At 43.0% G+C, this 25,992-nt stretch overlaps 1 protein-coding gene and 1 long non-coding RNA gene across 2 annotated transcripts in view; one reads left to right on the top strand and one right to left on the bottom strand.

The window, feature by feature from the left end:
• The window catches only part of RYBP (RING1 and YY1 binding protein), a 76,214-nt gene extending 74,672 nt beyond the window's left edge, over positions 1-1,542 (bottom strand). Inside the window, exons 1-2 of the mRNA XM_069084091.1 lie at positions 1,389-1,542; positions 626-751 (exon numbers count right to left, since the gene is read on the bottom strand). Coding sequence (XP_068940192.1) covers positions 626-751; positions 1,389-1,420 — 158 coding nt within the window. The 5' untranslated portion in view covers positions 1,421-1,542. The remainder of the gene's footprint in view (positions 1-625; positions 752-1,388) is intronic.
• LOC138158125 (uncharacterized) lies at positions 663-25,110 on the top strand. The gene is made up of 4 exons (XR_011167559.1): positions 663-801; positions 16,970-17,022; positions 18,914-19,039; positions 23,611-25,110. It is a non-coding gene; the product is annotated as an uncharacterized lncRNA (long non-coding RNA).
• The last annotated feature ends 882 nt before the right edge of the window (positions 25,111-25,992 follow it).

The following is a 25,992-nucleotide window of genomic DNA, read 5'->3' as shown; positions in this document are numbered from 1 at the left end:
ACAGACACCTGATAAAATGACACACTTTTTGGCAATCAACTCCAAGTATCAACCCGGAATATACACAAACATCTGGGCATCGAATGATAACCACAACAGTTTGGACTCTACTCCAAATTATAACACTGGACCAAATTCTGTTCAAAGAAAACAGAGAAGAAAAACGCTCCAAAGTAATCAGTTTCTCCAAATGTTATCTCACACACACAAAAATTAAGCTACGAAGACTCCAGCGAGTATGGACTCTACTCCACCACCATCAGCCCTTCTTTTTACACATTCTATCACTCCCAAAACCAAGCATTACCCGGTATCCCTGAGGGTGACCAGTTTCACCATTATAAAACAACAAAGCCTTTCAAACACCCAAACTCCATTCTCTACCAAGCTCTGTGGCATCTGCACCGCAGGACGACCAGAGCCCACTTAAAACACCCTTGGGGTTTTATGCCCACGACAAAAAGCGAATTCCGTTTTAACTGCCCACAGACGTGCGGGAGCCAGCTCTGCCCACGGCGCTCGGTGCTCCCCCCAAGCCCGGCTCCGGCCCGCAGCACCCGCATCAACAAGTGGGTGCCGTGCGTGCGTGGGGGCGGCCCCCTCCCCGGCGCGGCACGGCCCGTACCTGGTGGAGGTGCCTTTCCGCACGTCACAGATGCTGCACTTAAAGGCTTCCGCGCTGTTCCTGAAGGTGCAGACGCTACAATCCCAAAATCCCTCGTCGGCCGCAGGTTTCGCTTGTCTTTTTGGCCTTGGCAGAGTGAGGCGAGGGGGAAGGGAGAACAACAAACACACGCACGGGTGAGAGCCCAATTCTCGGGAGCGGGCGCCCCCCCCCCCCCACTTCCGCCCCGGCCCACTCCCGGAGCCTGGCCCAGGCCCGACAAGGGCGGGGACACCCCCCCCCCTCGCCGGGCTGGGCTGACCGCAGGGGGGGGGGCCCCCGCACCGCCCCCCCCCCCCCCCCCGGCCCCCCCCCGCCCCGGGGGGGGGGCCCCCCAGGGGGCCCCCCCCCCCCCCGGGCGTCCTCCTCGGCCCTCGCTCCCTCCCCACCTGGGGAAGCCGTTCCCTTTGTCTGGGAGGGTCGGGGACGAGGAGCCGCCATGGCTGCGGCCGAGGCGGCGGCGGCTGAGGAGGCGGCGCTCGGCCCCGCCGGCAGGCAGGCAGGCCGGCAGACACCGCCTCCCCGCCGCCCGCCCCGGGCCGACGTCCATCTTAGCGGCGCCTCCTCCTCCGGGCCCCCCCCACCGCGCGCGCCGCCGCCGCGGCCCGGACTCGGCGGCGGGGCCTAGTCGTGGGCGCCTCCTCCTCCTCCTCCTCCTCCTCCTGCCGCTGCTCGCCCCCCCGCCCCTCCCCCCGGCCCCGGCCCGAGCGGCGGGAGCAGGTACCTGGTCGGGCTCTTCTTGTCGCCCATGGTCATGGATGGGCTCTCCCCCCGCCCCCCCCTCCGCAAAACAGGGGCCGCGCTGAGGAGAAACGAAACGCCGCCCGCCGCCGCGTCGCCGCCGCGGCCGCCGCCGCCTCCGCCGTCCTCGCCGCCGCCGTCCTCCTCGCCTCCCCCTCCCCAAGCCGCCCGGGCTCGAGCTCCGGCCGCCGCTGCTGCTGCCGCCGCCGCCGCCGCTGCTGGTGCCGCTGCTGCCGCCGCTACCGCCGCCGCCGCCGCCGCTGCCAGTCTCCGGACGAGACTAGTCCCCGCCAGCGCCGCCTCCGCCGAGTGACTGACTGGGGGCGGGGCCGAGCGCCGCGCGTCACCAGCCCGGCGGACCAATGGCGGCGCGCGGCCTCTCGACGAGGGGAGGGGGAGGCTCCGAGAGGAGGGGGAGGGGGAGAGAAGGGAGGGGAAGAAGCGGGGGGGGGGAGAGATCTGCGGACGTGTGCGCGGTGGTGGGGGGGGGCTCGTGGGTGCGTGCGTGCATGCATGCATGCAGACATGCATGCATGTGCCCTTTTGCTTGTGTGTGCATGCGTGTGCATGTGTATTTCTTAGGGTTCAGCCTGCTTCTGTGTGTGTTGTGTGTGCGTTTGTACCGACGCCTGGCTCTATTGCTGTGCGTGTGTCTGTGTATATGTGTGTGTCTGTCTGTCTGTGCATGTGTCCGTGCACGTGTCTGTGCGTCTCTGGACGCAGATCTGTGTGTACATCTGTGCAGGGGGACGTCGGTGTGTGATCCCCGCCCTTCCACCTCCCCCCCAACTCAGCCCCGGGTCTGCATTCCCGGCCCACACTTGGAACCCAGGAAGCTGTTTTGAAGGTGGCCATTCTCTTATTCTCGTCTAACCGAGGATCCCCAAGCGGGACTTGGTGGGGAAGAGGACGTAGCCGGGGCTTAGAGGAGGCGCCCCTTGTATGACCAAGCCGAGACTTAGCAGGACTTAGGGAGAGGACGGAAGGAGGAAGGGAGGAACGACAAGAGATTGGAAAGAAAGGAGTCTGCATGGCTTCTGAGGCATGTGCCTCCAACCCTCCGGTGGGCTGTCAGGGAACCACCACCCAGAGTCAGAGAGAGGAAGTAGTTCACCGCAGCACTTAGCTGGGGAGGGAGAGGAGCACATGCATGGGGGTCCCCTGCCCCCAGCCTTGCACTCGCCCGGTCTGGAGGAATGGCCTAGCGAACGCCCCTCGGACGCTGGGTTGGGTCTCGGCTGCGCTCCACCCGGGTGCGGACAACCGGTCTGCCCCTCGGGCTCCCCCAAGCCAAGGGGGTGCCTGCGGGGCAGTGCGTGCGTGACCCTTGCTCCGTACCTGGCCGCACTCCTGCCTGGCGTGCAGCCAGACTGAGGAGCTGCTGCAGAAGGGTAGCCCCAGCTGGAAACCTCCTTGCCCACCCTGTCACTGAGCTCGCGGCTCTCGGCGGGAGCAGATCGCAGGGAGGGCCGGAGGTGTGTGCACGCCCAGGGGCAATGCGTGAGGCAGGATATTCCAAGCCTGGTGCAGACGAGGGTGCCCTCAGTTGGAGGGAGAGGAAGGGGAGCGAAGCAAGCATGCCGTCTTCAAGTGTTACCCGAACTTAAGCCGGTTGGGATCCCTCGTTCCCTGGGCCCCTCCCCGGCCCCGCGGGCAATAGGCAGCATTCAGCCGAGTGCTTCATTGCACCGTCTTCGATATTGTTCACGTTTTCCATGAAAGCTTTCTCTTTAAGGGCAGGTTAGGGCTAAATCACTTTGTAAAGGGGGAAATTTCTGGCTGGAATCCACGAGGTCAGGAAGATTGGGGTTCAAATCCAGCTTCTGATATGGGGGTGCACGGGAAAGAACGCTGAATGGGTAGGCCAAGGCTCTGGGTTTGAATCCCAGCCCAACTGTGTGACCTTGAGCAAAACACAACCTATGAGCTGTACAATGGGGATAATAATACCCGCAATGCTGACACCCACCCAGGGTGATTGTGGGGTTCCACTAGCTCACGTACATAAAAGCTTGCACTATGCAATTAGATGGCATCTGGCAGTTCCCTCCCACTCTAAACCTGTGGTCCTATACTGTAACCCACTCATACATAAACAATGCATTCCTGAATCCCCTTGAAAGGAAGAATGTCACCACCTTAATTCAGGAGGCCATGATGTGTGTAACCCATTACTAATAGAATTATAAATAGGTTAAAGAAATATAAATACCATATACCTTCCATGTAATACCCTTCTTTCAGGAAAGCAAAGAGATTAGGTGATGCTTTTTTTAGGCAATAGTAGTAGAAAGAATAGGAAGAAAAATTGAGATTTGGGAGACTGGGAAGCTAGGACAGGCCTGCTGGAGATCCCTAGAGATTAGACCCTGTTTATGCACAGGGTGTTATTATTATAATTAGTATTCAGTAGAAGGCTAACCCAATCAGAATAAGAGTGAAGACTTCCATCCATCCATCTTATAGCTGGAGCTATAACGGAGGAGGAAGTGGGGGGGGGGGGGGGGTGTTAATGAAACAAAAAACAGGGCCCGAGAGAGAGTGTCTCACCTAAGCTTATTCAGCACATGATGTACTCTAACTAGGCACACCCTGCACCCAGCCAGAGAAATACCATCCCTGTTTAGAGTAAGGGTCAGCAACCTCTTTAGTCCAGAGAACTCCCAGGGTTGTGACCCTTCCTGCCTATGGATGCCAAAGAAGAAAAAGAGAGAGAGGGAGGGAGGAACAAAGGAATTAGGAGGAGGAGGAGGGGAAACAGAGATAAGTAAGGTGGAGGGGAGAGGGTGGGGAGTGGTGGTGTGGACATTTTGCATCTCAAGCAGCCCTGGAAAGAGGTCCTTGGAAAGATACAGTCTTGAAGTTTTCACAGAAAGAGTCCCCACACCAAACACAAACTATGTCATTTTAACTATAGTTTCTAAATAATCGTAGATGTGTTTTTTTTTTTTTTTAGTCCCTGTGACAGTAGTTACCCCCTGCTGCACTTGGCCTTGTTGGTGGGGACTTTATCTACCTTTATGTTAATTATTGATGCTGGTTAAAATTAGCCTCAAGAAACTTTTGGCACTCAGGGTTTTTTTTTTTCTTTCTATCCCTATGACCTAGTACCATGGTTTGCACATAGTAGGAGTTCAGTAAAAGTCTGTTGGATTGACTCCAAACATATGGGATAGAATATAAAATGATGGGGTGGTCCTCTGAATCAGAGGCTCTCCAGACTTTAGTTTCACTGGGCTAGGGGAGGTAGCTCCTATCATGGCAGTGGGCATTGTAGTTTGGGAGCAGATCGCTGTTGTTGTGGAGGCTTGTCTGAGCCTAGGAACGCTAAAGTGAGCCAGGTAGAGTGAGTGACCTATTGTGACCCCTTTTAGTTATGGAGCAACCAAGTTTAGAGAGGGGAATAGAGATCACCACATTCAACTCCAAAAGGAGAATGTGCAACCATTGTTGTATAGAACAAAGCTCACACCAAAGGCAAGATAAAGGGAAAACACCTGTAAAAAAAAAAAAAACAGAAGGAGGGAAAAGAAAGGTGGTCCAGGCAGCCTGAGCAGTATGCCAGGAGCCCAAGCCCTCCTTCAAACTCTTCTGCCCAGAACAGCCAGCCCTACCTAGGCAGGAGCAAGGAAGCAAGAGGAGATCATTAAAGAGAACAAACAGTCAAATTGCAAAAGCAGCTTCTCAACTTTACATTCGAAAGCACTACACGACAAAGGAATAAAGTTCTGACTGTCTTGGGTCTCAGGATGTCAGACTTTGGGATTAACTAACAGAGGTAAGATGGTGAGAGTCTTTACGAAAATGCCACAGGCTGAACCCATACCACACCCGTGTTAAAAATGGTATCAGCTCTTGACTAGAAAAATGTCACTTAAAAAATAAACAAGGCCCTGTTCAAGGATTTTTACACTAATTGGAATTAAGATTTTTAGATAGATAGATAGATAGATAGATAGATAGATAGATAGATAGATAGATAGATAGATAGATAGATAGATGGATGGATAGATGATATAGATACAGATCTAGATATAAAAGTTAATCTTTTATATCTTAGGATGTGGGGGAGAGGGGATCTGAGCATTTGTACTGGGAAACTGATCATCCCTAAATGAGACAATATCCTGAAATGTCCTTGTGTGGTTAGGGTCTCAGTGATTGAATGAATGAATGTGAAAAGGTTAAGAATTCAATTCTAGTTGCTAAGACAATATTTATTTCCCACCAAATGTTTCTCTCATGGCTTAAAAGGGGGAAATATCTCCCTGAGCAACTAAGTATCAGAGAGACTTGGGCTCATTTCTCTTAGGGGTATCTTGAGATGATTCATATGAGCAAATTAGCCGGAGGGAAGTCTGGCTGAATTCTTGGTGCTGCTTCAGCTACTCTCTAGCTTTGACATTTAGCAGCTTTTTTTTTTGAGGTGAGCTACTATGTAAACTGTGTAAACTACAGTCAGCAGATCTAGACTTTAAAACTTAAAGGATCTGTGATTTCCACTGTGTGAGTGGTTCCCTCTATAAATCCTGCTGTAACTGATGGGATGATCATTGAGAGTTTTGAAAGTACAAATTTCATCACACCAGAAGGAACACTGGACATGGAGTCAGGAGAGACTGTGTGATGTGTACTAGGCATGAATTTCAGTTTCCTCATCTGTAAGATGGAGCTAGTAACATCTGTGGCATCTCCTTCACAAGACACTGTGAGTCTCAGAGGAAATAAGGCATATCATGCCTTTTGTAGTCCTTAATCATATAAAAATCAATCAGCCAGTTAACAAGCATTTATAGTTCACCAGATGCAGTGCTAATGCAATCCTGATATAAAGAAATTAAAAAATAGGGTTCCTGCCCTCAAGAAGCTAACATTCTAGTAAGGGATATAACATGAAAATATGTTACTATAGTGCAAATCAAAGGTAATGTCAGAAAGGGACCTGGGTTGGGGGAGAGGGAAGAGGAAATAGAACCACAGCAACTTCTTGCAGAAGTTGGGGTTTGACCTGACCATTGAAGGGGGCCCCAGCAGTGAGGAGGTTTGACATGAAGAGGGAGACAGCCCCCATGCATGAAGGACAGCCAAATGGAGTGTCCTATGAGATGAACAGCAGGAAGACCGGTGACATCTGCCAGTACACTGGAATGTATGGATTAAAAAACTGGAAAGGAATCAAAGGGACAAGTTGCAAAGGGCTTTAAATGCCAAGAAGCATTTTATAGGTAATAAGGAGTCACTGGAGTTTATTTGGGGTAGAGGAAGGAAAAGGTGACATAGTCAGACCTGTTCTTTAGGAAATTCACTTTGACAACTAAATGGAAGATTGGAGTGGGTAGGTCAGTTATTATTGTTTTAAAAAAAAAATTTCTGGAGAAGAATGTTCAGCCTGGAGAAGAGAAGGCTTGGGGGGGACAAGATAGCTAACATGGAGGTGCTATCCCTAGAAAGGTTTGTTCTGTTTGACCTCAGAAGACACAGCTATGATCAAGGACTGAAAGATACAAAGAGCAAAATTTAGCTTTAATGGAAGCAAAGGAGGGGTCAAGGAGTGGTGTTCCCTCATCAGTTTAATTAGCTCCTCAAGAAACTGAATGAGTTTATAAGGTGGGGACTCTTTGGGGCATCGGATCCACAGGTCCCTACTGAGAATGTGGATGTGTCCAATTGTTCCTTTGTCTAGAGGGTGATTGTCTTTGGGGGACTGGGACTGCCCCCAACGTGATTGGCTGAACTCATGGGAGGAGCTGCCCCTTTCCAGTTGCCTATTAAAATGAAATCAATCTCGTTTCTGCCTCATCCCCTATTCAGAACTAAGCAGAAGGAACCTTTATGGGGCTGAGGTAGAAAGAAGATGTGTGTCCTAAAAGGAACATAGTGAGAACACTGTCTTTCCTATTCTTGTTATTCAGTCAGTTGTTTCAGTTGTGTCTGATTCTTCAGGACCCCATTTGGGGTTTTCTTGGCAAAGACACCCCAGTGGTTTGCCATTCCCAGAGTCACACCAGATTTGAACTCAGGAAGATGAATCTTCCTGACTTCAGACCCAACACTCTATCCAATGAACTACCTAGCTGTCCATCTTTCCTATTAGATTGAATAGTATACTATTCAATAATACTAATCAATCAGCCAAGAAGAATTTATTAATTGTCTTTGAGATAGTTGCATTAGTCTCTTGCCTTCCTTCACAATATTTGCTATAATGTACCACCAGCCCAGCTGAAGGCAGCTAGGTGATTGAGTAAATAGAGTGCTGGGACTGGAGTTAGGAAGACCCAAGTTCAAATCCAGCCTCAGACACTCAGTTGACTGTGTGACCCTGGGCAAATCACTTAACCTCTATTTACCTTAATCCACTGGAGGAGCAAATGGCAAACCACTCTAGTATCTTTTCCGAGAAAAGCCTATACAGAGTCACAAAGGGTCACACAACTCAACAACAACCACCAGCCCATTTGGCCCACCATGCTACCAAGTGAAGAAGGAGGAGCCATGTAATGACCTGAAAAATAGTGAACTATGTATACCAGGGAAGAGTGAATCCCAAGAGAAGTCTGGTGAAGATTCCCACCTGTCCTGATATCAGTCAGCCCTCTGACCTGGGTAGATGACAAACAACTCATCAGATTCCCCCTGAGGAGAGCCCCTTCAGGATAACTGGTTTTCCTGCTTTAGGAGGTTGTCAGTTTCCCTTTGTTGGAAGTCCTCAAGCAAAGACTGAATAGACACTTTTGGGGGCGTGTTGTAGAGGGAATTTTTCCAGATATGGAATAAACAACTTCTGAGAGTCATTTTTAACTTAGAAATTTGATGACTGATTGTGAGGAATATTCTTTCAATAGGACCTGCCCAACAGAGTAGATTTAAAATCTTGACTTTAATGATAATGGAAAAATATCCCAGGGGATTCACTCCTGATGCACACTTCCATTTTTTGAAAACTGCAACCACTCTTTTGGACTGAGATGAGGAGAATTGGAGGGCTGTCAAGCATAGATTGCCATGCCTTTATTTATTTCAATTCTCAATTGAAGGCAGTACCTTTGCTTGGGAGGTTGAGGGGGCAGGGGCAACAGTACTAGATTTGGAACCAGGAGACTTGGGTTTGATTCAGGCTCTGACACTTATTATTAGCTGGGTGTACTTGCATAAGTCAGTGGTGTTCCCTGAGCCTCACCTTAGTTACCTATAAAATGAATATCATATACTTGTCCTGCCTATGTTGTAGAGCTGTTGTAAGGATGAAATAAATAGGAGCTTCAGAAATTGTTGAGCACATGTGATTTTTATTAGTATAATTAAAACCAAAAAAAAGTCAACCTTCAGCAACTGGAGAATACAAACTTTCTTCTCTCCTCACATGCTTCCCTCATCTTTGCTCATCTCTTTTCAATTTCCTGTTTTAAAGGGATTCGTTTAGTTTTTTTTTTTAATCAGGGATTTCTAAAAGATGGGTTGCTTATTTCAACATAAATCTGTCATACTTCTCCAACATTTTCTAGCCAGTATTCATCATACATTCAAACCTGGATTGCTCACTCAACTAGTCATAGGCTTATAGAATTAGACCTAAAAAGGACCTTAAGGTCATCCAGATCAACCCCTTCTTTTATGGATGAGTAAAAGTGAAGCCCAGAGAGATCCACCATCTAACAGGTAGCAAACAATACCAGGGTTTGACCTCCATCTCAAAATCCTGGCACTAATAGGGTGAGGAGAATAATTTCAGAATGCTGATGTTTGTCTTTTGTCATTTAATTATAAATGCTAGACTGACCAAAGTTTAATTATAGAATTTTAGAGCAGAAATTTGCCCTAGAGGTCTTCAAATTCAACCTAGGAAGGGCAGAACTCAGATCAAAGTAGAGACATTACAGGAAGGTAGATTTTTGCTCATTAGATTTTAAATTTCCTAAAAATTCCAGTTTTCTCAGGATAGAATGGGTGTCCTTGATGGGGTAGTAAATTTTCAGTCACTGGAGGTCTTCAAAGTGAGATCAGTTGACTCTATCTGGTTATTGTCAATGGCTTTGGGTGAGGATTCCTTCCAACTCAATCTACAATTCTATGATTATACACCCTTCTTCATTTTATAGAAGAAATGGAGGTCCACAATATTTAAGTCATTTCCCCAAAGGTTACACAGCAAGTTAGTGGAAAATCTAGGGCAAGACCCTGGCCTCCAGACTCCCAGTACAGAGTTCTTTCCATTAAACCAATAGATCTCAAAGTGTGATTTCCGTAACCCTTTAAATGAGTGTCCAAGGTCAAATTTATCTTCATTACAACACTAAGATGTTATTTGTCTACTAACACACCCCACCCTTTTCCAAATATTTATATGTAAGAGACTGGATTCCCTTCATATATTTTAAATAAAACAGTGTATCACAATAGATATGAAAATCTAGCTGTCTTCTATTAAGCTAAGTGTTAAAGAGATTTGCAAAAATATGAAAAACAATGCCACTCTTCTCACTAAATTTCTTTGTTGAGAAAATAGTTTTTTTCATAAAAAACAGTATTGATGTTAACACATACTGAGTTTATTATTGTTATTTAAACAAATAAATATTTTAAGCATCAGTTTTGATTTCTAATATGATAAATTTATATATATAACCTGCATCAGCAAAAGCTCTTTGGGGTCCTCAATAATTTTTAAGGGGTGGGAGAGGAATAAACATTTATTGAATGTCTACTGTGTGCCAAGCCTTTATAAGTACTATCTTTTGATCCTCACAATAACCTTGGCAGATATCTGCTCTATGGCAAGAGCTGTTCTTTATATATGGTGGAGAGGTACTGTTATTATCCCCATTTTACAACGGAGGAAAAGGAGATTTAGTGACTTGACCAAGGTCACATAGCTAGTGTCTGAGGCTAGATTCTAACTCACGTTTTCTTGACTTCTGGACCCTATCCATTGAACCACCTAAGTGCCTCATTTTAAGAATGTAAAGGGATCCTAAGACTGAAAAGTTTGAGAATCTGTTCACTTAAACATTATGAGATGTACCTTCCTAAAAATTTCCATTTAAGTAGTTTCTTTTAATTCCCATTGAAAGAATAACAATCAGTAGTATTCCACAATCTGTGAATGAAAAGACTTTCTCTCCATCATTGATGGGTGGTGCTAAAGTGGGATACTTTAAATTAGAAATGTGTAACTCAGTTTGGGAGTATTTGTTCGTATGCAAGCATCTTATTTCTATTTGGACATTTTCCCCTCTAACATATTTTGAACAAAATGAACATATGTCCTTTGCATCAAATACACAAACTACAACCTTCCTATATGTACATTTTGAAGGAAGAGTGTAGGATTTGTACAACCTGTTTGTGCAATTCAATTCTACAAAGCCTTCTTTAATAAAATGTAACAGTCACTTCTGTGGCTCATTTGGTCACACATGCCACGTTAGTCAGGGCTTCCATTAATAGACTAATTTTTTTTCATGCTGCAGAATCCCTTAGTGTAATCCAAGCATGAACTGCTAAGCATATTCAAACCCTACCCTCCTTTTTTCCCACTGCCCCACCCCCCCACCCCCACCCGCAACCACTTGATTCCCAACTGAATGTTCCCCCATCCTTAGTAGCAATTGCAGCTGCTACTGTTCCTGGACTCTGGTTATGAAAATGGGACCAAGTCCAAGTCTACTGTCCATGGCTCCCTCTGGAACAGAGGGTAGGGAACATCTCTTGCCACAGAGCAACTTGGACCCCCCCCACATTCAACCCAGGTTCATCACCCCCGCAGAACATCTGGATTGCACCACCCTGGGGAGCAAAGGTCCACGGAATGGATCTGCACCTGAACTGAGCTAAAACAAAGCACTAGGAATCAAAGCCGTTATTTATGCACTGTGTTGGATGCCAAATATAAATATTAACTTCAACATCTTATCCCCACAGGACTTTATGACTAAAGAATGCATATTAACTATCTACTGTGCACAAAAAAAAAAAAACCCAAAAACTATCCTACTTCTGTCCAGTACAAAGATAGCTGCTTTCTCCTAAGCATCCTGGTTGGATCTTTGAAAGGTTTTTCTTTAAATGTCTTTAAATCTTAACATTATTTCTGAGTTGGGAGCCAGCTTCAGCCCTCTAGTCTCTGAAGGCTTCAGGTGGTGGGAAAAGGGCAAAGATAGGAGTGGCTCAGGTCCTTGCAAGGAAAGTGTCTGCTAGCACCCCAGGCTATTAACAACGCCTCTCAAAATGCAGAACTGGGCTGGGAGCCCAGGGAGGTCAAACTGGTGTCCTGACGTGAAAGCCGAGCATCAGATTCTCAGCCCTTCTAGGCCTCCCGTAGGGCTTTTGGCAGTGAGTGTTCCACTAAAGTCAGCCGAAGCTTCCAGGTTAGAAGTGTGAGCATTGGAGAAGCTGGCAGAAGCCGATCATTTAAGGGAAGATGATACTCAGGGACAAAGCACTCAGCTAACATTGATTATTCATTTACTGGGTGTCAGGTCCTGTCCTAAATGCTGGGAATAAAAATCCGAGCAGGAAAGAAACAGTCCCTGCCACCAAGGAACTTATATTCTAATGGAGAAAAACAACACATAAAAGGAAACTGGAGGATCTGAGGGGAGGGGATCATTGGGAGAGTGATAGAGAAAGTCCTGAGTGATGTCACAAAAGTCTAAGTTAATGACATAGGAACTTCCCCCTAGAGCTAAAAAAAAGAAGAAAAAAGCTTGTATTGAGGGTCTTATAGAAAGCACTGAGTTAGTTGATGCTCTGGAGAAAAATGGGGATGATGTGGCCCCTGCCTTCAAGCAGCTTACCTTCTCATTGGGGAGAAAATACAGGCATGAAACCATTGGAGCACAAAGCAGGTCCCCATATGATAAAATGTGAAATGAAACTGAAGGAAACCTTGATTACATTGTGACACAGTGGGACATTGTGGTTTTCCCTGGTCCTGGAGACAAGGACACCTAGGTTTACATCCTGCCTCAAATATTAGCTGAGCCCATGCTTTGTATTTACCTGTCTCTATGTATGACACATCCCTCAGTAGAAGGTAAAATCCTTGAGGGCAGGGACTGTTTGTTGTTGTTGTTGTTTTTAATCTGTATACCAGTGCCTGATCCAAGAGTGAGATGGTGCCCAGGAAGACCTGGGTCCATATTGCCTCTGCCACATACTGGCTGTGTGATCCTGGACAAGTCACTTAACTTCTCAAGCAACTGTCCTAAGACTATAAATTATAAAGAAAATGCCATCTACATTAATAGAGTTTTCTCCCTCTATGTTCCCTATGCCAATGAAAGTAGAGATCCAATTCCATCTGATTTTCATAACCAGTGTACCTGGAATACAGTACTTAATAAAGGCTTGCTGAATTGAGTTAAATCCTGGCCAGACCAGTGTTCTCATCTGTAAAATGGGGATAATATGGCGTAACTACCTCCCACAGGGTTGTGTGAGGAAGGCTGTTTGTAAATGTTAAGACACTATAGTGACATGAGTGATCATTACACTGACAATACATGCTACAGACAGTCAGGAAAGGGAGAGGTGAAGATAAAAATATGCAGTGTTTACTATGGGCTGATTAAGCAGCATCAGCAAGGGATAACTGAACTGGATGGCTCTCATTATTTGTTGGTCTTCACAGAGTGTCAAAAGATCACAAGAAAGGGAGCTAGAACACGCCGGATGGACTCCCCATAGGGCTGGGATAAGAGTCAGACATGATGGGCTTGTGGGTGGTGAGAGTGGGATGGGGATGCCCACACGCCAAGATCACAGATAATCAGAATCAGGTTATTCCTTATAGCAGCTGGATTAAAAAATCAAATAAGATAAAGGATGTAAAGTGGTTCATAAACTTTTAAGCACTGTCTTCCTCCTCATCATTTTGGGCTGGACTTGTAATTTCATCTGTATAAGGGGTACCTGGTAAAGTTGAAGAATTCCTTCTCCCAGTCCAAGTCAGTACCTTTTCTGCAATTTATGATCCTAGAGAGTCTCCTGGGGGAAGTGAGATGTTAAATGATGTACAAACGAATCAAAAAGCCAGTGAATGCCAGAAGCAGCCCTTTATCTACCATATCAAACAAGCATTACTAGTATTATCGTTAGGATTGCTACTACCACCAAAAGGTGCTCTTTTCCCAATATGGGGGGAGAAATGAACCTCCTACTATTTTGGCTGGGAAGGGCAGCTCCCCACACTGAGAAGAGAAGCAATGCCATGGTTTACTATAAGCATGATAGGAGGACCTTCTTTGGCACCGCTCAGGACATTGTCTGGCATATCATAAATCTCTTAATAAATTTTTTCTCATTCATTCATTGCTGGCTCTGTAGAGGAAACCTGGAAAGACTGTATGTAGAATCAGGGAAACCTTTGAAAGAAAAATCTAAACTGTCAGGCAAATAAGAAGCTGTTGGGAATGATCTGAGAGAAAGATGACTTTGACAGGGTCTGGCATCTGGGTTGGTCCCATCCCTCAGCAGGTAAGAAAAATCACATTGAAGGCAAATATTCACTCCATGGGGAATTTCACCCATGTTGGTTGATGGTGGAGGGAACTTCATTCTTCCACAAAGCCCCTGCAAGAGAAGTGAAGGAATGGAACGGACAATCAGTCCCCATAATCTCTGAATCCTCATTAAGAAGATCACATAGAGTAATGATGCTGCACAGTTAACTCCCGTTCTATTGGCAGTTCTCCTGAGCTCCATGAGAATTCCTTATGCTCCTCCCTTCCTATGCTCTTGCTCAAGCCGACCTTGAGAGATGGAAAAGTCAGTCACATGGAGGTGCTTTGGAGGTGATTGTGTGATCTCTGCTCCTGCAATGGTTGGATCCCACTAGTGTAATAATCGTTAGCATTTATATAGTGCTTTAAGGTTTACTAAGTGCTTTAGGCAGGAAGGGAATATGAATTCATATAGTACCTACTATGTGCCAGTCCAGTCACTTCGGTAAGCACTTTAAAAAAATGTATCATCTCCTTTGATCCTCCCTACAACTCAGAATTAGGTGCTGTTTTGTATGATTTTGACAATTGAGGAAACTCATACAATCAGAGCTTAAGTGACTTACCCAGCCAGCATCACACATACACATGCACACTCGCGCGCGCGCGCACACACACACACACACAAATACATACACCTAAGAAGGATCTGAGACTGGATTTGAACTTGGGTCTTCCTAACGCCAGGTATAAATAAGCACCCTGTCCACTATATCATTTATCTAGGATCACAGCTTTTAGGCTCTGTACTTTTACTGGTATAGATTCTCCCCAACGTCTTAAGATCATGACATGAGTCCTCTCTAAGCAGATGGTCAAACTGCTATAACTAGAAATAAAAGGGAAAGAAGGAAGGAAGGGGGGGGGGAGAGAAGGAAGGAGAGGGGGGAGGGAGGAAAGGAAGGAAGGGACGTCAGGATGGAAAGATCGAGGGAAGGAAGGAAGGGAAGCAGGGAGGAAGAAGGGAAGGAAGGAAGGAAGGAAGGAAGGAAGGAAGGAAGGAAGGAAAAAATCAATTACAGCAAAGAACTTCTGGGATCTAAGCTCAGGAGCCATGAGCCTGGGGAAAGGCAGGAGGGGCAGAGATTAGTGGAGCTGGGGGGAGGGGGCGGAGGGGACTGTTTTCGATCTTAAAAATGTTGGCCAGAGCCATGGGTTCCATTGGGATAGCCTTCACGGAAACTTCTACACCCTTCCTCGGGGTAGGAAAAAGGAAGAAAAGAAACAATTAAAAAAAAAATACTTGTTCAGAGAACTAATAAGTTCTCCAGAGAATTTAAGTACATACTTAATGAAGTAGCCATCAAGTGATTGCTTAGATCAACATTTACAGGTGCTAATTGACACTGCAGGGGGGTTCTGAAGCTCACCACTCATTTCCAGTTTCTTTGAAGTTTTATTTTGGCTCCTGAAAAAAAAAAGGCATTTATTCCAGAATACTGATCAAATCGTTTCTCTCAAAGCTAACGCTATCGATGCTGGCCAAGGATACCAGGATGAACGAAGAAATGGTACCTCTCTTGAAATTTACTATGTTCTGATTCTGTAGAGAGCTCCTGGCAGAGAAATTCCCTTCACTGATGCATATCGCCAATTCTTATGTAATTTGCAGTCTGGGGCGCTGAGGCACTCCCCGAAGTTATGCTGAGGTTAGGATTCCACAGTATAAGCTCTTAATAAATAATTTGTTTACTGACATCATTAGTGGTTCCATGTAGCCCTTAGTTAGCTGAGGTATTTAGGGGAGTCAGGCAGAAGGAACAGAGCTGGTGCACCATTTACTGGAATGGTCTCTCCAAGCAGAGAGCACCAGAGACCGTACTGAACGTTAAGGAAAGGATGTAGGGATCCCCAAATACCATGTTACAGCCATTCTTACCTCATTTCCTCATTTGACACCGTAAGTTTATGAGGCTGGTGCTAGTGAGGGAACATGGAGGACTGGTCTCTGAGATAGGAAGACCTGGATTTGAGTTCTGATTCTGACACATCTTGGCTGTGTGTGACTCTGGATAAATCATTTAACCTTTCAGTGTCCCAGGAATCTCTAAGATTACAAATTTAACAGGTGACCAAGACATTGGTAAGTGGAGTCCCCTCATTCCCAGTTCCCATTGTGAATGAAATCATAGATCTGGTCTTTAAAAAAATAAAAGTCTAATAGATCAAGGAAATAATGTAGGTAAATTTATCTATATCTTAGTTGAAGTCTCTTGTGCTATGCTTATGAAATTAAATGGAGGGATTTAAAGTAGCTTATCTAGCAGTTACGTATATTCAGAACTCATTGAACAGCTAGCTACCCCTAAAGAGTGGTTATTAATGGTTCAGTGCCTACTTGATGACCTAGATAGTAAACATCATTATCACAATAATAGCTAGCATTTATTTATAGTACTCTGTACTAGGCACTATGCTAATCCCTTTTGACAAATATCTCATTCAATCCTCACGACAACCCCATGAGGTAGGATGCTATTAATTATTCCTATTTTACAGATGAGAAAACTGAGGCAGAGTGAGGGACTCACGTTTGACCCTCTATTCTACTAGAAGCCTTTCCTGATCCCCCTTAAAGCTAGCACCTTCCCTCTATTGGTTAGCTCTCATTTATTCTCTCTATAGCTTACTTTTACATAATTGTACGCAATATTGGCTCCTTGTGAGTGCCTTGAGATAGTGGCTGGTGTTTTTATTTTTTCCTCTTTCTTTGTCTCTCCAACCCTTGGCACCGTTTTTGGCACATAGTAGGTATTTAATAAGTGCTTATCAACTGCCTGTCGGACTGAAAGGTGAGTAAGAGTCAACAAAGCAGAGGAAAGATATTAACCAACAAATGATGTTTGTATAGTATCATTGACTTGACTTGTATTGACTCACAGACTGTTAGAGTTGGGAAGAATTTTGGGGATCACAAAAAAAATCACCACAATTGCTTTCTGACTGATCGAAGCTAGAAGGGTAAGATCTGGTTGTCATTAAAGTAAAATGAGGGATCAGTTAATGAACTGGAAGTACTGTAACAAAAATAATTGAAAGCATTATGCTTATTTTATTTTAGCTGTCCCAAGGACCTGATAGGATTTTCCATTTGGTTCACCAAATGATTAACAGGTAAGTGCTAGGACTAAACATGTACACAAGACAAAGAATCCCTGTCTTTTACTTATAGCATTTAAAGGTGATACAAAATGTAGAATAAAATATGCACTCATGAACTCTGTGACAAATATCAATTACTATGACTAAAAGATTAAAATGGTATGGGAAGAGTCAGGGCTAATTGCAGTTCCCTTAGGCCTCTGCTTGACTCTATAAGGTCCAGGCAATCAACCCAACATCTACTACATGTCAGCTCCGTTGTCTTTGGTCAGTTATTTCAGTCATGTCCAACTCTCTGTGATCCTATTTGGGGTTTTCTTGGTAAAGATACTGGGTTGGTTTGCCATCTCCTTCTCCAGCTCATTTTACAGATGTGGAAACTGAGGCAAACCAGGTCGTGTGACTTGCCCAGGATCACACAGCTAGTAGGTATCTGAGGCCAGGCTTGAACTCAGGAAGATGAGTCTTCCTACTCCAGGTCTGACACTCTATGCACTCCCCACCCAACTGCCTCCTGTCAACTCTGTGCTAGGTGCTAAAAACCCACAGTTTCTTTGAGACTTAAAATATTGGCAAGTGCTTGTTTTCAGGACTGTCTTAAGAGTTGCTTAAGGACTGACTCCAACTCCCACCCCCATTATTAATTCACAGGGGTAAAAGGTAAAGCTACCTATTTCAACTAATTGCATGAAGTCAGGGGTTCTCCCCAAGAGCTTGAATACTTTTATTTGTAATTTCCTAGGACAAAGCTCAGGGCTTTCATATATCACTTATATATGGTTCCTGTGTAAATGCATGAAAACATACCAATACTAATCTGAAATAGCTGAAGCATCTTGGAAATAAAGAGAAAAGGCCCTATAAGGCTGGGCATATCCTAAGCAAGCCAGTGACAGAAAGAAAAGAATATTAACATATTCACAGAAGTACTCTCTGTAGGAGCAAAATATTAGAAAGGGAATAACTAGGAAGGGGAGAAAATTTAGAACTCAAAATCTTATAGAGGTGGATGTTGAAAACTAAAAATTAATAAATACATATTTTTACATTTTAAAAAATGAAAAGGGGTAACTAAGAAGGGGTAAAAATTTAGAACTCAAAATCTTATAGAAGCGAATGTTAAAAACTAAAAATAAATATTTTTTTAAAAAAATTTTAAAAAAGAAAAGGGGGTAACTATCAATTTGGAAAAAGTTGAAGGAATTGTTATAGATGACAGTAATAGAATATTAGCACATCACAAGAAATAATGATTATGAGGAATGTAGAGAACCACGGGAAGATTTGTGTGAAATGATGAAGAGGGAAGAAAGGAGAACCTCAAAAACAGGACGTATAATGACTACAACACTGTAAATAAAAACAGTACCAAAATGCATCAGAACTCAGATCAATTGTTCTCATTGAACTTGATCTGGGAAAATTGATGATGAAATTTATGTCTGTCTTCTTAGTAGAGCAATGAGGGAGTTACAGGTGCAGAATGTTGTGTAGGTGGTCAGTAGGATGAGGTCAATTGTTCTTCAGAGGTTTGCTTAACTTTTTTCTTTGTTACAAGGAAGGATTCAGATGTGGGGGCAGGCATATTGGGAAATGATTGCAGTGTAAAAAAAAAAAACAAAAGACATCAATCAAGAAGAAAGGTAATTGCTTTCATTCCAACCAGGGAAACACACTCCGTTAAGATCAAAGGCCTGCCTGTACATTAGCTGCATTATTCTGTCATTGCTGGAACCCAGGAAATTTAATTCAAAGAAGCCTAGCAAATAGAACTGCAGTTATATAATATGGGTACTGCCTGTGCATGAATACCCATCTTGGGACTGCTCCGGGGAGCAGAGGTCAAAGTTTAGTGATATATGGCGTTGTCTTCCTAATAGGACATATTGATTATTATCCACAGAAACAACCAGCAAGATGCCAAACCACCAAGAAGAATCTTTACCAGAGAGCCTTTAAACAATTTGTGGAAAGCTCAAGCTGCCATTTGGATAGGTGCTATGATATGGGGATGGATTGCTACAATGGAGTAAGTGGAAAATGATAGATAGCACTGGGTAACATCTGCATAGCAATGATATCTCATAGTAAAGTGTTGGAAAACAATAAATATCATAAAAATACTGAAAAGCAGGAGAGGATGATGAAGCCCCGGGGAAACGCTGTGTTTTTATTGAAGCAACTAAACAAAATACACTTGTTGGAAGCCAACAAGAAGAAAAGAGAAAGAAAATGAAAATCATGCCATTAGTAGAGCAGGGCATATCAGTGTATGGCAAAGGTTTCTATCTAGGGTTACAATTTCTCAGTAGATCATGTATTGTTAAGAAGCTTAACTAAGTGTGTTATAAACCACAAAGTAATTGAGAATTCTGTCATTGATCATAGATCCCTGCCAGCTGGTGTGAACACATATATTTGCACACTCAAACTCCAAGTAGCTTAAACACTAGCCAGCTAATGTTAACTTTGAAAGAATAAACAGCAATTTCCCAAATTGCTGACTCCTGAGTTAACGGCTTCTAACTGTTGTTAAGATGAGAGAGAAAATGCAGAAATGAGACAGTTTGTACTTCAGTCAACCATTATAACATCCAGTCAACCAAATATGAATAAGTTGCATAAACATATCAGCTCATGTGTTTTTAAAACAGAAGTCTAAATGATCCAAAACAATTCCAGAGGACCCGTCATAAAAAATGTCATCCACCTCTAGCAAGAGAACGGGAGTCTAAATACAGATTGAAGCATACTTTTTTCACTTCCTCTGTATTTCTTGCTTTTTTTGCAACATGGCTAATAGGGAAATATATTTTGCATGACTTTATATATATATATATACGTCTGATAGAATATTGTTTGCCTTCTTAATGGGTGGGGGAGGGGGCAAGAAAATTTGAAGCTCACCTTTTAAAAAATAAATAAATGATTAAAAAAAGAAAAACCATAAATATAGAAAATGAAATTCCATAGTTCATTTGGTGACTAGTAAAATGATAATCCTTATTGAAGTTCATTTTTAATATAGTACATACTCTAAAGTAACATTCACAGTCAAGGTGGCCTTTCATTTAATGACCTTCTTTTGGTTCTAAAGCCTCAGAAAGAATTTCCATGAGACCATTTAGCCATCCAGGTTATTTTATTATCTCTTGGTTTGGTTTCTATCATGCCTCTCCTTCCCAGGAGTTTAAGGTGCTGATTTTTTCCTGTGTCTATTCCGAAAAAATCCCCCTGAAAATACTCCATTAGTGAAGCTGTATTTTCAGAATTTAAACTACGAAGGCTGACAAATTCTCAAAATCCAAGACATAAATCTGTCCTTTCAGAAAATCATACTGTATGTAGTAACATGGGATTCCTGAAAGATACCAAGTGAGAGGGACCAGATGGGGCCAAATTCTGGCATTGGAAGCTCACAGACTTTCGAAGTGAAAGTCACAGTTGAGTGAGAAAGGCACCAGGCTTGTGATGCAAAGATTTTGAGTTCAGCTCCCAGGTCTCTCCTTTATTGATCTGAGGATTGAGGAGGAGACCACAAAACCCCTTGTCTGTACCTTGGATACTTATCCACAAAATCACTTTGAAAAAACCGTGAAAATCCCTTGTTCATCACACACCTCCAGAAGATCTCCTTGAATGTGAGGTCTGTCCTAGACACAATTTTGAAAAAGAAAAGCATTGCTGACCTCCCTCCTTCCCCAACTGTTTCTACCTAGACAAGCACCCTTTCTCCCAAACTCTAGACTTTCCCCCATCATTTCAAAACCTACCTTTTCTGTGTCCCTCCTAGCTGACCCAGTGACTGACTAGGTCTAATCTGATCAATGAATTCACAATAAGGTATTAATTGTTAAGGCTGAAAATCCCAGAAGGTTGAGAGCTTGAACGGGGAGGAGTAACTGGTTTTCTAGCTTTCCACACATGTTGTTGACTTCCCAACACTATCTTATGCTATTCTTCATGTTAGTGAACATCACTGGCATTAGAATGTGAAATTTAAGCCTCCCATATATTTGCTTTTTAAAATAAATTTTATTGATTTTTTTGTTTTTGTTTTTATATCACCTACATTTCACAATGTATCTCTCCCATTTTCCCAACTTAGAGAGCCATCCCTTATATTAAAAAAAGAAAAGAAAAGTGTTCTGCAAAATTAACCAATATAAAGAAAAAAAATTGACACTCAGGGAAGTGTTCCCCATCCTGGGTATATTTTCTGTGTAATCTAAAGTAGACAGTGAGAGGCAGGTGGCATTGTGAATACAGGAATCAGGAAGATTTGGATGCAAATCCTAGCTCCAATATGCTAAGTAGTATGACTTCTCCATTGTGCCGACCCCCTGAGATCATTGTGAGGATCAAATTAAATAATCAAGATTAATGACCATATAAATATTAGTTATTACAGTTGAAGGAGAGAAGCAGAGAAGAATGCTTCAGATTGAACTTTCCCAGCTCAGATGGCTATAGCCCATCTACCTCTGGGGCTTCCAACCATCTCCTGCCTCACGGCCTTCCAGATTTGCCCTCAGGTGTCCTCATAATTCTGCCTTCAAAAGTATTGTGTTAATAAGTAGATAAGTCATTTAGTGGGAAGCCTTCCTGAGGGAAGGACATGATGCCATATGGGTTTGGTTCAACTGAACAAGTATTAATAAAGTTATTGATTGTGTAAGCCACTGTGCTAGGCAGTAAGTGTATAATACACACATACAGACATATATGCACATATATGTATATATGTGTATGTATATGTATATTCAACATGAGACCCACCAAGAGCATGGGCTTGGTGTGTTGATGGGAGAGCACTCTTATTGGCCCTAGTCTTGACAGGTGACAGGAAAGGGTCCCTCTTAGAACTGATAGGAATGTAAATCCATCCTAAGGGTGGATAGGGGAAGGACAAATATTCTAGGCATATCTTTGGAGGGAGAGGAGGGGGCACTGATATTAGGGGGCATGCAATATTTAGGGACATTCTTTGTCTTTTATTCACATTTTGTGAATGTCAGAAGAACAATAGACTGTTCTTCCTGTCTTACTGTTCCTTACCCTAGGTAAGTGACCAGATCATTATGTTTCCTGATTATACATTCTCTGTGACTCCCCCTACTTTGCCAACTCCTTTGCCTTTCTTTTTCTTCTGTGGGACAAAATATAAACTCCTCTGTTTTGCTTTTAAAGTTCTTCACAACCTCATCCCAATCTGTCTTTCCAGCCTCATTGGATATTCCTATCCTCCCTCCCCCCAAAATTCTACAATCCAGTCAAATTGGATTTCTGCCTGTTCCTCACTCACAATCCTCCATCTCCAGTCTCTCTGCCTTAGCCCTGACCAGCCCCATTACCTGGCATGCACTCTGTCCTTACCTCCACCTTGTAGGATACATTTCTTCCTTTAAGAGGTAGCTAATGCACCATCTTCTACATGAAGGATTTCAGGATCCCTTAGTTCCCTTCCAAACTACCTTGGTGTTTTAACTCTTTTCTGTGCGTATATATTTACTTGCATTTTTAAAGCTGAATATATTATTTTCTCCCCCCAATTTATTAAATTATTTCTTTTTAGTTTTCAACACTCACTTCCATAAATTTTAAATTTTCTCCCTCTCCCTTCCCCAAGACAGTTTGCAATCTGATATGGGCTCTACACATATGTTCCTATTAAATATATTTTCATATCAGTAATGTTGCATAGAAGAATTATGATAAATGGGAAAAACCATGAGAAAGAAAAAAAAACAAAAAAGAAAATAGTCTGCTTTACTCTGCATTTCGACTCCATAGTTCTTTCTCTGGATGTGGCTGGCATTTTCCATCATGTGTCCTTTGGAATTGTTTTAGGTCCTTGCATTGCTGAGAAGGGCTAAGTCTATCAAAATCAATCCTCACACACTGTGGCTGTTACTGTGTACAATGTTCCCCTGGTTCTGCTCACTTCACTCAGCATCAGTTCATATAATCTTTCCAGGTTTTTCTGAAGTCCACTTGTTCATCATTTCTTATAGCACAATAGTATTCCATTACATTCATATACCACAAATGTATAGCCCTTCCCTAATTGATGGGTATCCCCTTGATTTCCAGTTTTTGGCTACCACAAAGAAAGCTGCTATAAATATTTTTGTACATGTGGGTCCTTTTCCCATTTTTATGATCTCCTTGGGATACAGCCCTAGAAGTGGTATTGTTGGGCCAAAGGGTATACACATTTTTATAGCCCTTTGAACATAGTTCCAAATTGCCCTCCAGAATGGTTGGATCAGCTCACAGCTTCACCAACAATGAACATTCCCACATCCTGATACATTATTTTCTTTTTTATTGTTTTTTTTAATTTTATTTTTTTGATACATTATTTTCATATGTGTTTTTCTGCTGTTCCATTAACAGTGAGTTCCTTGAGGCTAGAAATTGTTTCATTCTTTCTACTTGTATCCCCAGTGCTTAGTACAGTGGGTGGCACATAGTAACTGGCTCTTAATATGTACTTATTACTTCATTAGTTCATTGATCCTTTACACTACTTCAGTGTAATTTCTCATTTGCAACATTTTGTGTCTTGATGATGCTTTTCTTCTCTATTGTTTTTAGGGTCGCTCTGAATTTCAGCTCTTCGGAAACTACAATTCTACATGCCTCAAAAACCATACGATAATATTGGTGTTAAAAAGATGTACTTTTACTTTAGGTTTTAGAGGTACACAGACTAAAAAAACAAACAAACAAACAAAAAGGAAATAGCTCCTACTCTCAAGGAGCTTTTACATTCTTTTAGATTTAGGCTTATTCAGCAGATACCTAACAGATCTTTAAAGTCAAGAGGAGATTGGTAGGAACTGAAAGTAACATATTCAAAAATTTAATTTGGAAAAGTCACTGTGGAATTAATTTCATCACAAACCAGGAATATACCTGGAATAGGCAACCTGTCTATTAGCTTCTTAGTATTAGTAACTAAACTTTCTTCTATTTTGGCTTTTTTTTTTTTGGAGGGCAGTTGGGGTTAAGTGACTTTCCCAAGTTCACATAGCTAGTTTTGTGTGTGTAAGTGTCTGAGGCCGGATTTGAACTCAGGTCCTCCTGATTTCAGGGCCAGGGCTCTATTCACTGCACCACCTAGCCGCGCCCCCCCCCCTTTTTTTTGTACCTAAACCTTTAGCCTAGGAGACTGGTATGCTCAGTCAGTCTTCACTAAAATACTAGACCTGGAAATTGTCCAATTTCGCCCCTGTGTTTGTTAATTACGCTTCTGACCAAACCTGAGGCTCAGGACATTGTCCTTTCCCCTCAGCTCAGCATTTGGAACTAGCTCAGATTCTTGCCACCCAGAGACAAGGTTCAAGTTCCTTCCTACTATTACTAATGACATTATGAATTGCAGGAAAACAGGACAATGAAGGAACTCAATGGTGAAGGTCCCTACAAAATAGGGAGGCCCCTATTTTGTCACAAAACCTAGTTCTGGCTAAGTTTAAAAGTCAGTTGCCCTTAACACTAACAACCTTAAGAAATATATAACCAAACCTATATTGTCAAATTATTAAAACAGACCTATCTGCTTTCCCTTTTCTGAAAACACTGTTCAAAGTTAGGCTGAAACACATCTGTAAAATCTGTAGCAATGTATGCTATATTGACTCGTTGTGGCCACCAACCCCCGCTCAGAAACCATTAGTGGCTCCCCATGGCCTATAAGATAAAATACATTCTCTTTAGTTTGGTTTCTGCAGTCCAACTCCAACTGACCTGTCCAGCCTCATTTCCCATTATGATTTTTCATAATCTTTTTTTTCCAGGTCAAATTGGGCTACTTGTTTTGAGAATTCTTTATGTTATCTCCTACCTCAATGTATTCTTATAAGCCATTACTCATTCCTGAATAAATCCCAGTTCCATCTTCACCTATGAAAATCCCAGAACTGTTCTGAATCTGTTAATACTGAATCTAGACAGCTGATTGTTAAATTTTCAGTATAAGCTTTTGCACCTTGGAAACTGGCAAAGGCTACAAATCAGGTCTTGATTTATTGTTTGTGTTGATTGTCTGGAATTAATGAAGTGATGGATTAAATGTTAATAATACAGATTAAATATGTTTTTGGAGAGCCCATTGTTAAGCATTTACCAACACACTCCTGTTCATTGTTCAGTATAGATATCACATCTTCCATGAAACCTTCTCTGATACCTCCAGCTGCAAGTTTTTACTCCTTCCTCACATTTCCCTAGAGGACTTTGTCTAGATCTCTCCTTTGTTGCAATGATAAATCTTGTATGATTCTTATCTATATATTATTATACTGTTTTATTATATGTACGATTATTAGATGGTTACCTCTTCCAGAGGGGCCAGGAATTTTTTTTAATCCTTTATGCTCTCGCCAGCATTATAGACATCTAAAACACGTTTTTGAAATGAATTGAAGCCACATTTTAGGAAGGCCATTGATACAGAGGTCATCTAAGGAAAGCCAGGTAGAATGGGGAAGGGCTTTTTAAAGGTCATGAGGTTTAGGTGAAAGTTTTAGGGATGGTCTACTTACAAAAGAGAAGATGTGTGTGTGTATGTGTGTGTGTGCTTGTGTGCATATGCACGTGTTAAGAATCCACTATTTAAGTATTCCAAGGACTGTCAGGTATAAGACTTGCATTGCTTAGTCTCAGGGAGTAGAAGTCACTACCTTCTACCCGCTTGTTGAAAGTTGGGAAAAGATAACTTTAGGCTTAATATCAAGAAAAATTTTCTAACTGTTAGAGCTGTCCAAATATCCAAATGTGTGATGTCCATGCAGGTTGGTTGTATGTTCACGTGGGTTGTCTAAATAAGGTTCACCAAGAGGTGTGAATATGTTGCTCAAAGATCTTGCCCACCTCACTAGGAGAAAGACTTTGATTTCTGCCTGAAATGGAGCTAGAGATGGAGCCATGAGGAGAGATGGGGTGTTCCCTGGTGAGAGAGAGAGACAGAAAGAG

The sequence above is a fragment of the Petaurus breviceps genome, unplaced genomic scaffold (assembly GCF_028583685.1).
Source record: "Petaurus breviceps papuanus isolate PSGF00001 unplaced genomic scaffold, PetGlider_PUasm1.0 174, whole genome shotgun sequence".
NCBI lineage: Eukaryota > Metazoa > Chordata > Mammalia > Diprotodontia > Petauridae > Petaurus > Petaurus breviceps.
Note: the sequence above shows the minus strand (reverse complement) of the source record. Positions and strands in the feature narration are given on the sequence as shown.